General features: G+C 39.1%; 1 protein-coding gene across 1 annotated transcript in view; it reads right to left on the reverse strand.

Annotated features, from left to right (window-relative positions):
• Slc35f1 (solute carrier family 35 member F1) overlaps positions 1 to 13,330 on the reverse strand; it is a 374,177-nt gene that overhangs the window by 19,559 nt on the left and 341,288 nt on the right. Inside the window, exons 6-7 of the mRNA XM_076859791.2 lie at positions 12,995 to 13,047; positions 7,879 to 8,033 (exon numbers count right to left, since the gene is read on the reverse strand). Of these exons, the coding sequence (XP_076715906.1) occupies positions 7,879 to 8,033; positions 12,995 to 13,047 (208 nt within the window). The remainder of the gene's footprint in view (positions 1 to 7,878; positions 8,034 to 12,994; positions 13,048 to 13,330) is intronic.

Below are 13,330 nucleotides of genomic sequence, written 5' to 3' on the forward strand. Positions count from 1 at the left end.
TAGTTTATTTTAGCAAAGCCACAGAGATAATATCTTCTTATAAAATTACTTTCAACTTTAACTACTACAGCAATTCTGTGGCAATATTAAACCTTGAAAAGGCAATAGATAATGGTCGAAGTAAGCTAGCTTGTCATCTAAATGTCAGGCAAAAAGGAATATTCTGCACACTCAATATTGGCTGCTATTTTGTTGAAGAATGCTTAGCCCATGATGGCATGTCATGAAAGAATTTATTGAAGATTTATTTAAAGAAACTTTTAATGTTTTAGTATTTCTGGTTATCATCTAAAAATTCATTTTAAGAAAGAATGAAATCAAAGAATTCATTTGAAAATGATACAGTATTGTCTAAATTTTTTATGCATAAGATGGCAGTTTTGCTTTTCAAACAAGGAATAAGTTAGTAAGAACTCATACAAAATTAAGAGCTACATCTTGTTATAGTTTTTCTTATTTATTTTTACTTTTGTTTTTATTATTTTTCCTAATTTTATTAGAGATTTATAGTTAGTAATTGGATTCATCCTGACAAACTTGTACATGTATGGAAAGCAGTTTTAGCTCATGATCCACCCCTTTTCCCTCCTGTTCTCCCTCCCCTCTCCCATTCTCCTTCCTCTACTAGATTGCTCATCTATTAATTTGTATTTGATTATTTAATTAATAGTCCAAAAAAATGGAAGCAGACAGGGATTACTAATCCTGAGTCATATGTTTAATCAGAGAAATGCAGCACTGAAAATTCATAGATTTTCTAATTAATCCTTTGATAACCTCCATAAGGACAATCTCATCTCCTTAAAGTCTGGAGAGGATAAATAACTGGCACAAAGACAAAAAGAATAAATACAAGCTACAATTTAAATCTAGGCTCCTCTGAGTAAGAAGACCACGCTCTCTTTGCTATACCATACTGCTTAGTTCACACTTCAAACAGTACACACCAAAGGAGCCTTCCCATTCCAATTTGTTCTCTCCCCATGTGAAATATCAAGAAATCTCAAACAGACATAATCTAGAAGGTTTTCTTTCCAAGTGGTTTCTTTATCATAATTACATATTAGCAGATTACCAGAACTCCTTGAAAAATCATTTTGGAAATTCAGCAAACAGCACAGGTGTGTGCAGGTGGAGAATGTGTCTTCATTGCCCAGATGTGGCTTCTGAATAGCTTCACCTAATGTCCAAGCTGGCCTGAGCCAGTGCTTCCTTGTTATCTGGTGTAATTGTTAATTGTTCCCCTGTGGTACTGGATTATACAGGTGGGCCTAATGTAATCAAAGGCCATTAAGAGTGAAGCAGGAATGACAGAGATAGATTTGAAGATGTCATACCACTGGCTTTGAAGAGAGAGCAAGGGACCAAAAGCCAAGGGATGCAGGTGGCCTTTAGAAGCTTTAGAAAGAGCAAGAAAATGGAAAGTTCCCTAGAGCCTGCTGAAGCAACACATTCTGTTAAACTCTGATTTTAGCTAAATGAGACTTCCAACTTCCAGAACTATAAGCTAGTAAATATGTGGTAAATAATTAAACTCATGGTAACTTGTTATAGCAGCAATGGGAAACTAATACCTTTTCAATTTCAAAATTGTCCTGTTTGCACAATTTATAAAGTTCATAACAGATGAAGATCGACCTTGAAAAGTCAATATACCATCAAATTGGAAAGCTTCCATATCCTGGCTCCCTGATTTTGGCATTAGGGGGTCTCTGGGGTCCAGGAAAGCTCATTTCCTGTAGTCTTCATGGATTGCTATAGATTTACTGTCCTGGATTCAATAATGCTGTCAGGTAATAAAGAACAGAAATATATACCATGTTTCAAAAGTCATAAAATTAGAGATTACACGAGCACTATGCCATCTTATGTAGAATTAGGTTATTTGCTTCCCAGAATTGGGGCTTTACTGTCCAGTCAGCACAAAGGCAGAGATGCTGCACTGCACAGATGGGAGGGGGAAAGAATGGATTTTTTCCAAGAGTGTAAAGTGAGAAAAAGCAAATAATCAATGTTGGGCAAGAGAGCTTCATTTAGTCATTTAGTTCTGCCTGGGTAAGCAACATCTGTGAGAAAATAGCCCTCCCCCCTCAATTTGCAGATATTTATAACCAGACCAGAAGGTGGTTTAAAGACATCATGATTAAGTGAAAGGATAAACTATAACTTCAGGCTGTAGTAAAACCAAATGAGATCTCAGAGGTCACTGGTCTAATCCCCAGCACTGAAGCATGAGGACCTTCCACATTCTCTGTTAATATTCTTGTCCTGTCTCTTCTAGTAATGGGAACTCCTGCTTCCAGAGACAGTCTGTTCCACTTTTGGATGAAGACTTATTAACCGTGTTTCTTTATATTTATCAATAATCTTCAACCCTCTCCCTTTGGTTCAAGTTCCACTTGTTTGCAGCTACATACTGCACGTCTGCACCAGGACTTACCCCTGGCTGCACACTGGCATCACATAGAGAGCCTTTAAGCAGCAGATGCTTGGGCTGTCCCATTTGGGGAGAGTGGAACCCAAGCATCTGTATTTTTAAAACTCTGTAGTCACGGATGGAGATTACTGGCTTGAACCTTTTGTTTGTATAGTTACGGACGCCTCATCTGAATTAACTCTTTTCTTCCTTAGGCTGTGATTTTCAACCATCCCTCTAGAAAAGCAAATGGCAGTTACTACTAACAGCCTTGGGAAGGAGAAGCTGTAGGGAACAACCAGGAAGGATCTGGAGGCCCAAGGAAATGGTGGGATTTTACATGATTTCTTCTATATTTATAAATGTATAACCCAAAAGATTATCTGGATTTCATCAAAATTAAAAAAATTCTGTGCAGTCAGGCATGGTGGCTGATGCCTGTAATCCCAGTGGCTCAGAAGGCTGAAAGGACCATGAGTTCAAAGCCAGCCTCAGCAACGGTGAGGTGCTAAGCAACTCAGTGAGACCCTGTCTCTAAATAAAATACAAAAGAGGGCTGGGGGGGCGGGGGATGTGGCTCAAGCGGTAGCGCGCTCGCCTAGCATGTGTGCGGCCCGGGTTCGATCCTCAGCACCACATACAAACAATGATGTTGTGTCCGCCGAAAACTAAAAAATAAATATTAAAAAAAATTCTCTCTCTCTCGCTCTCGCTCTCTCTCTCTCGCTCTCTCTTTAAAAAAAAAAAAAAAAAAAAGAGGGCTGGGGATGTGGCTCAGTGGTTGAGTGCCCCTGAGTTCAATTCCTTGTACCAAAACAACAAAAAACTTCTGTGCTTTGAAGAATTTTCACAAGAAATGAAGAAAAAAAAAATCAGAATGGGAAAAATGTTGGCAAACCACATATCTGATAGTATCTAGAGATTTAGTATCCAGAACATGTAAAGAACTATTGCAAGTCAAGACTAAAAACACAAATAATGTAATTTTAAACCGGTCAAAGCTGGGCCTAGTGGCATATGCCTATAATCCCAACAGCTTGGGAGGCTGAGGCAGGAGGATCTCAAGTTCAAAGCCAGTCTCAGCAACTTAGGCCCTAAGCAACTCAGCAAGACCCTGTTTCTAAATAAAATAAAAGGGCTGGGATGTGGCTCAATGGTTAAACACCCCTAGGTTTAATCCCTGGTACCAAAAAAAAAAAAAAAAAAGGTCAAGAGATTTAGAAGACATAAAAATATAACCAGATTCTTCTCCCAATATCTTCCCCAAACATAAATATACACAAAAATCCCTTACCATAAGCATTTTTGTATTTTGCAAAATTTTTGCTTTGACCATAAATTCCTCATAATGATAAAAGTAACTTCAATGTTCTGAATGAGGGTATCTGGATATGGTGGAAAAACCTGAGGATCCGAAGCTACTCCTAGCTCTGACCCCTATCTATGGAGCACTAGGGCAACCCCAGAGGCAGGCAAGTAGAGATCTGAGAAGAAACCCTGGATTTCACAATGACTATTTGAAATTCAAGAATTTCCCTGAAGAGTCTTTTGTAAACTCCTTAAGGCAAAAGAAAGTTATTTTTTAATTTAGATGTAGATTAAAGGAACATTTAGCTATTTCTTTGTTTATATTAAATGTAAATTAAATAACTATCATTTCTTTGTGAACATTAACTTCTGTTATTCACAAAACAATTAGAAAACAACACAGGCAGTGCTTCTTCAAGAACCAAGCTATGGGATATCAATGACAGTGAAGGAAAGGAGAATAGAGCATTTGTCTATATCCTGACATTGTTGTTACATCAACAGGGCTTTGCATAAACTGCCTCTATGCTGTATGCAAAGAATTTTCAATTTATTTTAAATAGATTTTCAAATTATTTAAGACATTTGTGCTTCAAATTAGAAATGATAAAAACAATTATATACATTTATTTAAATAAAAAAATAAAAACATTGGATGTGAGTAGAATTTACTATGAGTTAATTCTCCAAATAACATTAGCCAAAAAGAGCATCAAAATTCCATAATTAGCTGTTAAACAGTAATTTCCAATATTTAGCAATGTGTAGAGACATTTTTGAATCGTCATTACTGGGGGATACTACCAATATCTAACACATTAAAACCAGGGATGCAGCTAACCCTTCTATAATGTGAAGGACAGGCTCCCATAACAAGGAATTGCCTGATCTAAAATGGCAATAGTGGGCTGCGGATGTGGCTGGGCTGGGGATGTGGCCCAAGTTGTAATGCGCTCGCCTGGCATATGCAGGTGCTGGGTTCAATCCTCAGCACCACATAAAAATAAAATAAAGATGTTGTGTCCACCGAAAACTAAAAAATAAATATTAAAAAATTCTCTCTCTCAAAAAAAAAAAAAATAAATAAAATGGCAATAGTGCCATGGTTGAGAAACCCTTCATTAAACAAAGCATAAGCAGTCCAGGGAATACTATATGGCCTTTAAAAATAATCTTATAGATTAGTGATTCTCAACTCTGTATATTAGAGTATGTGATAGATGACCTGAAGAGCTCCTAAAATGCCCCATTTCCAATAATCAGGATCAAACTCTTTGGGATAGAATCATGCCCTCAGTGACCTACTTCCTCCAGCCACCCCCCCACCTGCTTACAGTTACAACCTAGTAATCCATTCAAATTATTAATTCATCAAATGGATTAATCCACCAATTCAATACCACTTTCATAAACTCATCATTCACCTCTAAACACTCCTGCCTTGCTTACTATGAGTTCTTTTGGGGGGATGCCTCACATTCAGACCACAGCATCTTTATCAGTGTAACGTTTTTTTAAAGAATAGGAATCAATCTTAATGAGAATAAAAAGCAGCTACTGTGTTGGAACGAGCTCTGCCTTAAGGAAATCCGTTTCAAATAGTGACAAATACATGATATATGGGGATTACATGGTTTCCTCATCAACAAAGCAATACATAAGGGCGAGTAACACACAAGGGAAACACACAGGGGAAGGAGAGGATGGTTGCAGAGCTTTAGAATTTACCTGATACATCAGCCCTCTCAGTTCCTGATGCTTGCAAATGTGAGGAACCCCAGGTCTAAGCTAAAGTCAGTGGAGATGGCAGATTTAAACAGGAATGGGTACCACTCAGGTGATCCCTCTTCTCTCCAAAATAATGATTCTCAAATTCAGAGAGCATTGGACTCACAGGAGAGCCTGTTAAGGCACACATTCTCAGACATGTCCCCAGACACTGATTCTGTAACTCTGGGGTATGGCTCATAAATCTGCATTTTTAAACAGGCTCCTGGGGTGAAAGCAGACTTTTAAGAACACTGCTCTAAGGGAAGCTGAGAGGTGGACTGGGTCTCCTCTGCCCAAGAAGTGATGCTTGTCCTCAATCAGAACAATGAATTTCAGTTGTATTTCCTAAAGGGAGATTAAATGGATTCTTCTAGTAAGGGAACTTATAAAGTCAATTACAAGATTAATTGCTCAGAACTGAACTCATGTTAAGGAATGGTGTCTAGATGTGGATTCTGAACTGCAGAGAAGAGGAAAAAAAAAAATCGTGGCCATTTTGCTGTAGTAAGACCATGGCCTGGTTGTCCCTAGGGTCTGTACAATAATTAGCATTTTGAGGGAACCTGGTTCTCCCAGCACTGTGGTCCTGTGGTCAAGAGCAGCATGAGGGGAACATTATCATGGTTTTCTTCTTTTTACCTTATGAGTACTTGGGTGACCATGGAACATAGAAATTAAACTATTTAGACAAAACAAATTATTAACAATAAATATTATCCAGGCCTAGGTCATTTCTTTTAGCTGTCATTTTTTTTGCCTGTGTACTGAACAAAAAGCTCCATATAAAATAGAAACTCGGGGGAAATGGGGAAATGTTGGTTAAAGGGTACAAATTTTCAGTTTTAAGATAATAAGTTCTGAAGATCTAATGTCCAACGTGATGACTCTAGTTAATGATAATGTATTAAATGTCTGCAGTTTGTTAAGAAAGATCTTAAATATTCTCACCACACACACAGAGAAAAAACAAAACTGTGGTGATGGATATGTTAATGAGCTTGATTGTGGCAAACATTTTACAATGCACATGTATATCAAAACATCATATTTTATATATATATGTATGTATAATTGATAAAAACTGGATACACACACACACACACACACACACATACATATACATCTCTCTCCAGTTTTTGTCAATTATGCCTCAATAAAATTGGGAACAAGTAGGAACTCACACACTTATCCCAGCCCACAGCCACGGCCACTTTCTCACTCTCTGCTGTCTTCCAGATCTGTTTCTTGTCCTTCCAGGTACTAGTCTTGTCTGTGCTCTTCTCAGTTTGTTTCTGGGCTTAGGACATTTGCTCCTCTTGATGATAACTCTGATTATTCACTTTAGTTGCTTTGCCTCTTGTCATCTCAAATATCCACGGTTTCCAGCCCACCCTTATTCTAAGAGATTCCAAGCTCATTTTCACCTGATGGAAGGTGTTCTGCCCACCAAGGTGCCCCATCATCTGGCCATGCTGGTGTGTGCTGGTGATATTAACTATAATACCACTGATGAAGCACATGACTACCAGTGACCAGGTACTGTCTCTCCTCCTTTTGCCTGTCCTACTTTGGTCTTACGTGCTTAGATATTCTATACTTGGCGTGCTTCACTCTGTGTTTTCAAAGGACTAGTGAAGGAACGGCAAGTGGGTCTCTTCACACATACCAATTCTAAGCCATTGTTAATGGATGCAGCAAGTGTGGTGTTCAGAACAGCACTAGACCTTGGTGTGTCATAATCAATTAGTCATGCCTGCCTTGGGTGAAGATGTGTGTACGGTCTTGCATTCTAAGAGGGGGCCATCTTCTGATGGGATAATTTCTTCCTTTCTTCAGGGCTGATATATTAACTGCAAATGCCTCACAAGATCTCTTTGCATTCCTTTACTCAAACTCAAATCTTTCAGAATAGAAACTATTTCTAGTGCATTAGCATTTTCCATTCATTTTTGCTATAAAAATATCTGCAAAGTAGAAACTGCAAGAATTGTGTCTTTCTCCAAAGAGAACATAATCTGCCAATGCCTTTGGCAGAACCCATTTTGTGCTTGTAGTGTGGGAATTGGACAAATCTTCCTAGCTTCAGGTCAGAAATAAGTGTAGCTTCTGGGCTGAATGGTATAGGGAAAACTGTTCCCTATTATTTAGTCTCTTCCTTCTGTGGCTGTTGCTTATCTTTTACCATCAATTGCAGTCAATGGTCTAGAGACAAAACAGCCTCTGTCTTAGAGTTGAAATGTGAATACCCAAATCATGGGAGCTTGCTTACAGAATTGCATTCCTATTTTCCACACAAAATCAGTGTGTCCCGCGTCCCAGCACTCTGACCGGTGTGTCATGTCTACAGAGTGTCATCTTCACAAGAGAACACTGACTCAACTTACCTTGTAGTGGAAGAGAAACAATCCGCAGAACAGGCTGTACAAATCCGCTGTGAGCAGAGAGAGGTTGACCGAGGTGGCGCTGGTTTTCTTTATGACAACTGGCATAAAGCTGTAGAGACCAAACATGCAGGCACTAAAGCCAACATAGAGCAGTCCTGGGGGAGAGTAAAGAGAGGAATGTCAGAGCCTCCTCCAGGGCATCCTCAGCATCCCCACTGGGAGGACCAAGAGGAATCTTGCACCCGGCCTCTGGCTCACCGAAGGCAGTTTTTCTTCCTCCATATTAATTTTGCCTGCCCCTATAAAAACTACATAAGGGTAAAAACTTATTTCTATATGTTTCAGATCCTATGTTTAACAAAAGTGACATTAGATCTACATAAAAATTTTGAGCATGAAGTAAGTAAACTCGGTACAATAGCCCCCTCTAGTGTGGAGGACATGCCCTTTACTCCAAGAGGAAGATGGAAATGCGTTTTCATTATTTTAATAAGGTAGATCTTGTGTGTATATTCTGTCATAGTAATATCAGAAGGTTTTTTATTCTCCATCAGAAGTTTTAATTCTCTAAAAGTAGCCAATTTCCCTATACTTGGGTTTCACACTACTTGTAATTCATTTTCCTTTTAATCAAGTTACTAAAAATGCAATAAATACTACATAACCTATGACTAATACATGAAAAGACATAAAATTAATTCAGTATTTCTTAAAGAACTCTGTGATTAATGGACTCTGAACAGATCCATGTTTAAGTCACTAAAAAAAATCAAGTTTGGATAGAATATAGTCCACACTATTTTTTTTTAAAGGGCATCATTGATTTGCATCATACCATGTCTGCTGCTCCAACATTCCAGAATTATTCTACTCTTTCATCATATTACCTAGCATGCCCTGGGTGGATTCTGACTTGTGGGTTCTGAGGTCTTATATTCACTCATTTACTCAACCATTATTTACTGAGTATCTTCTATACCCTAGGGACTCTGCAATGGGCTAGAACTACAATGAAACACAAGATGGACCAGAAGCTTAGGGTTGCTATTTGAGATCTGCAGGAGGGGGTAGTGGTTAGAAAAGGTGATTAGGTAAAGCTGCTTTGTGGAGATGACATATACCTTGAATGCTAATGGACTAAAAGGAGACAGTAGAAAGCAAGGGAAGAATATTTTAGGCAGGGAGATCTTCACATGAAAAGAACCTGAGAAGGGACAGGGTATAAAAATCTTTGAGGAGCTGCCAGGGTCCGGAATGACTGAATGGGCAGTCACAAGAAATGAGGTAGGAAAATTAGGAAGAGGATGTATTATACCAATACTTGTGTCTTAGAAAGAAATTCATGCCCTATTCTAGTTGCAATAGGAAGCCATTGAGCAGTTTGTAGCAGGAGTTCAAAGTAATCGGATTTTAGCTTACTTTGTCTACTTTGTATAGAGCAGATGAGAAAGAAGAAAGCCTGGGAGGAGACCAGTGGAAAATTCAGTATCCTAGCCCAGGCAAGAGAGATTAGTGGCTTGCCTGGGCTCGCTCCCAATGGCAGGGGAGAAGAAGGAAGGAGGCCAGATCTGTGAAGACTCAACAAGTCCAGGAGAGGGACTGAAGGTGGGTAGTAAGGAAGGGAAGGTATCAAGGATGCTATGAGTTCTAGCTAATTTAGAAACTAGGTGAATTATGATAGTATTTACTGAGATGGAAAGAACTAAGGGAGACTAGGTTTTCAGGGGAAATAAAAGTTCCATTTTGAAAGTCAAATTTTAGATGCTTATGTATAATCCATGAGGATTTGTCTATTAGAGAGCCGGATAAGTCCTTGGAGGGCTCAGAGAAGAGGTGTGACTTTACAAGCACACTTGCTAAGCTGAGAGAGTAGAAAAACTGGTATACAGCAGACTTTCACTCTACTAATCAGGCTAACTCAGACTGCTACCAGCTTAAACATATTTTTTAAAGCTGCAGAAATTAAATATAGGGGGACACAGTGGAATAGATACACCATCACAGTGGTCTGTTTTGTTAGGTGAACCAGTGCTTTGGTGTACGAATACCCTGTTTGTAAGTGCCGCAGTCAATCAAATGAGCACATTGTTAACAGGAGAGTTGGCCTGCAGTCCCATAACAGGAAGCCATGAACCCAGTCAAGGGGCCTCAACTGTCTACACCTCAGATTCATTGATAAAAAGAAAGGTGTAGCCTTAATTAACTCCAAGATTCGCCTGCTATGAAGTCCCATTATCCTGTCTTCAAGGGAAGGCCAAATCTTGATTGGCCTCTATAAAACAAACAAAACAAAGAAACAAAAAAGGAATCAAAGCACAACATCAAGTACTGAACCCCAGTACATTTTCTTTCCTACGACATTTGACTTTCACCATAGCCTGCATTCATTCATACATCCATTAGTACAATATGGCAAATGGGATAAAGGGAATATTTAAGTTATTTACTGGACTTCCAGCTGTGATTCTAATGTTTCTGCTCCCCAGGAGCATACTTCAGCTGGATCAAGCTGTACATTTTACTTGAGTTTACTGTTCAGATAATCACAGCCGGTCTTTGTGTTCATTAGAGTAAAACAAAGGAATAAAAACAATGAGAAGTAGTATCTTCTTGCTTTTAATCATTCTGTATCTTACAACTGTCCCACACTGTAGGAAATTACAATCTGTTAAAACTTTCTTCAAGTCCAGAAAATATAAAACATTTATCCTTCTGTCTACTCTAAGGAAAAAAAAGATTTTTTACTTTGATAAAGTAAAAACCATATGAGCTGTCCAAGAGATTCTAAGAGGTAGATCAGTGTTGTGGAAAGAGGAAGGAGAGAGATTCACTGACAGATGATGGAAAATGAAGACAGACTCAGATTATGTTCTTTTACCAACCAATATGAGTTCTCCAGAGATCAGAACTTGGGCCAGTCTTGGGTGACTTCCCAGAGAGTGTGAGGAAGGTGAGATGATGCTGACCACCCTTAATGTTCCCTGCCTCTTTGGTCTAGGAGTGGCAGTAGGTGCTATTCCATGTCCCAGTTCCCCAGACAGAAACTGCAATGTCTACCTAAAGTCCTCCCCGTAACATTGTCTCCACCACTTCCCATTTGTCGATATTTTATGAGATGGGAGAAGGTAGAATGGCATCCATCTTCTTTGCTGATATTCATTCATTTGCTCATTTAGCAAACACTACAAACACGAATTCATAGAACTAACTGGACATAACTTTCTTAGCCTTCTATTTGAATACACAACCAGGGTAACTCTGCATCATGTACAATCACAAGAGTGGAATCCTAAATAGAAGTTATACTCTATGTACTTATAATTTGCCAAAATACATTCTACTGTTGTGTATAACTAAAAAGAACAACAAAAACAACAACAATAAAAACACCTTCTCTGATAGCCATGTGCCCACAATCAAGCTAAACAAGAAAACTATGTAGTTGGCCAGTGTACTCTAATGAGGACAAATGTGGCCCAGGCATCACAATTTCAAACCCAACCCCACAAATCCTTCAGAAAGAGAAGGATGGATATTTGATTCCCCTTCTGGGCCATTTGGGCCTAATTTCCAATCAAGAATTAAATGGATGACTTTGTAATGTGTTCCTTTTACACTGTCTTCATCATCTTGAACTACAGAGGACTGACATTTTAATGGCAGTCTGTGAGCTTAGGATAAAACTATCTTTTGATGACACATTTAACTAACACAGAATTATAAGAGAGCCTCGGTGGACATGCACATGACATCCACATAATTAGAAGAGAAGTTCTTTTTGATCATTATTACTACAGTCAATATCAAATTAATTTATACCCACAGACCACTGCATGTGAAATGCTACTAAGCACAGGTAACATTTGAGAGTTGTGGCTTTGAGAATCACAAGGAAAATTTGCTTCTATAACCTGCAGCTGCTTTCCTTTCCTGGCTACCCCCCTCTGCCTTCCCCATCCTCTCCTCTCTACTCATTTTCATTTAATTATAACATCCTATACATACATTTGAGGAAAAATAAATCACAGATCTTTGATGATATAAGGACTGAGCAACCCTTGAAATCACTAGCAATATCCCTTTGGGGATGTCACGTGCACTGCCGTGGCTCACACGTGCCTTTAGAGGAAATGATGTCCCCAGCAAGGTGGGTCTGGAGCATAGGGGCCCAGAGGTAGGTAAAGTGATGCAGGGGACTTTATGTCCTTGTTCTCGTCCCTTGTCAAAGGAAGCTGTCAGTTGTGTCAAATCTATATAGGCTGGAGATGGCTTGAACAGCAAGCTCCAGTGTTGTGGAAACATCTGAATTTTTTTGCCTTCCATTTTCATTCATTCTGCACACATTTCCCAAGGGCCTCTTGGCTAAGCCAAATTCCATGTTCACTGCTGGGACCCATGCGCCTCTGGATAGACACGGAGGATACCTGCTGAGGGCATTCAATGGCAGTCCCTTCACGGGCTTGCTCTGTGGTCGATCATTAGAGCATCACCTAGGATCTGAAATCCTTGTCCTCAATATTTTAGAGGAAAGTGATTCTAGAAACAGGTGGAATATGAGATGCCCTGGATGACTATTAACTAGCTCAAAGCATGTCTGGTATTTTCTAAGTTCATTTGGATACCAAAAGGATTAAGGATTTCTAATATGCAAACTGCTCCTTTCTGAAAAGGTTTTTATGGGCTCAGAATGCCCATTACATTGTTTCATTTCATGCTTTTTTGTTCAGTTCCGTTTTATTTCCCTTTTACTAAAGTGCCACTTTTTAATGATCACATCAGTTTTGTGCTTCCTGGCTAGACCAAATTGCTGTCATTTCTGTGCTACCACTGCCTCAGGGCATTTTCCTTTCTGGTTGGTCTTTTACCTAATAACACACTTCTGTGTCTATCCACCATAATGGCACCTTGACAGTGATAATGTGAAGAAGCTCAAGTAGGAAACATGATGAATTACACAATCTGGTCTCTCACAGTGTACAGGAATCCCTGAAATGAAAAGGGATTTCACCATCTTTTCCCCCTGCCATTCAAAATCCCTTCCTTGTTCATGACTGCGCCCAATCTCATCACTCTTAAGATTGCTAAAAACAGTATCTTAGGTGTGCAAACTTCTTACCTATTTGCCAATCCCAGGGCACCTTTAACAGCTCCTTATGCTCCATAATAGCTCTGCAAATTCAAAGAAAGCAGACCTGATGAGCAAGATGATAATTTGTTCTATTTTCTCCCTTCTCTTGATTTGCCATATTTATACAAATAATAAAACAACCGATTGAATTTCAAAAATAACTTTGAGCCATACAGAGGCAGCCTGTGGTCTTGCCAAGTGTGGCCAGCAATGGTGAGAGCTTCCTGGTGGCTATGGTAGAGCTCAAGACTCCACTGTCCTCAAATAGTCCATCCAGACCCTTTGTTCTTTCTCACTCAGATGCTTTCTAAGAAGCAAATGCCC

This window comes from Callospermophilus lateralis, chromosome 6, assembly GCF_048772815.1.
Source record: "Callospermophilus lateralis isolate mCalLat2 chromosome 6, mCalLat2.hap1, whole genome shotgun sequence".
NCBI classification, from domain to species: domain Eukaryota; kingdom Metazoa; phylum Chordata; class Mammalia; order Rodentia; family Sciuridae; genus Callospermophilus; species Callospermophilus lateralis.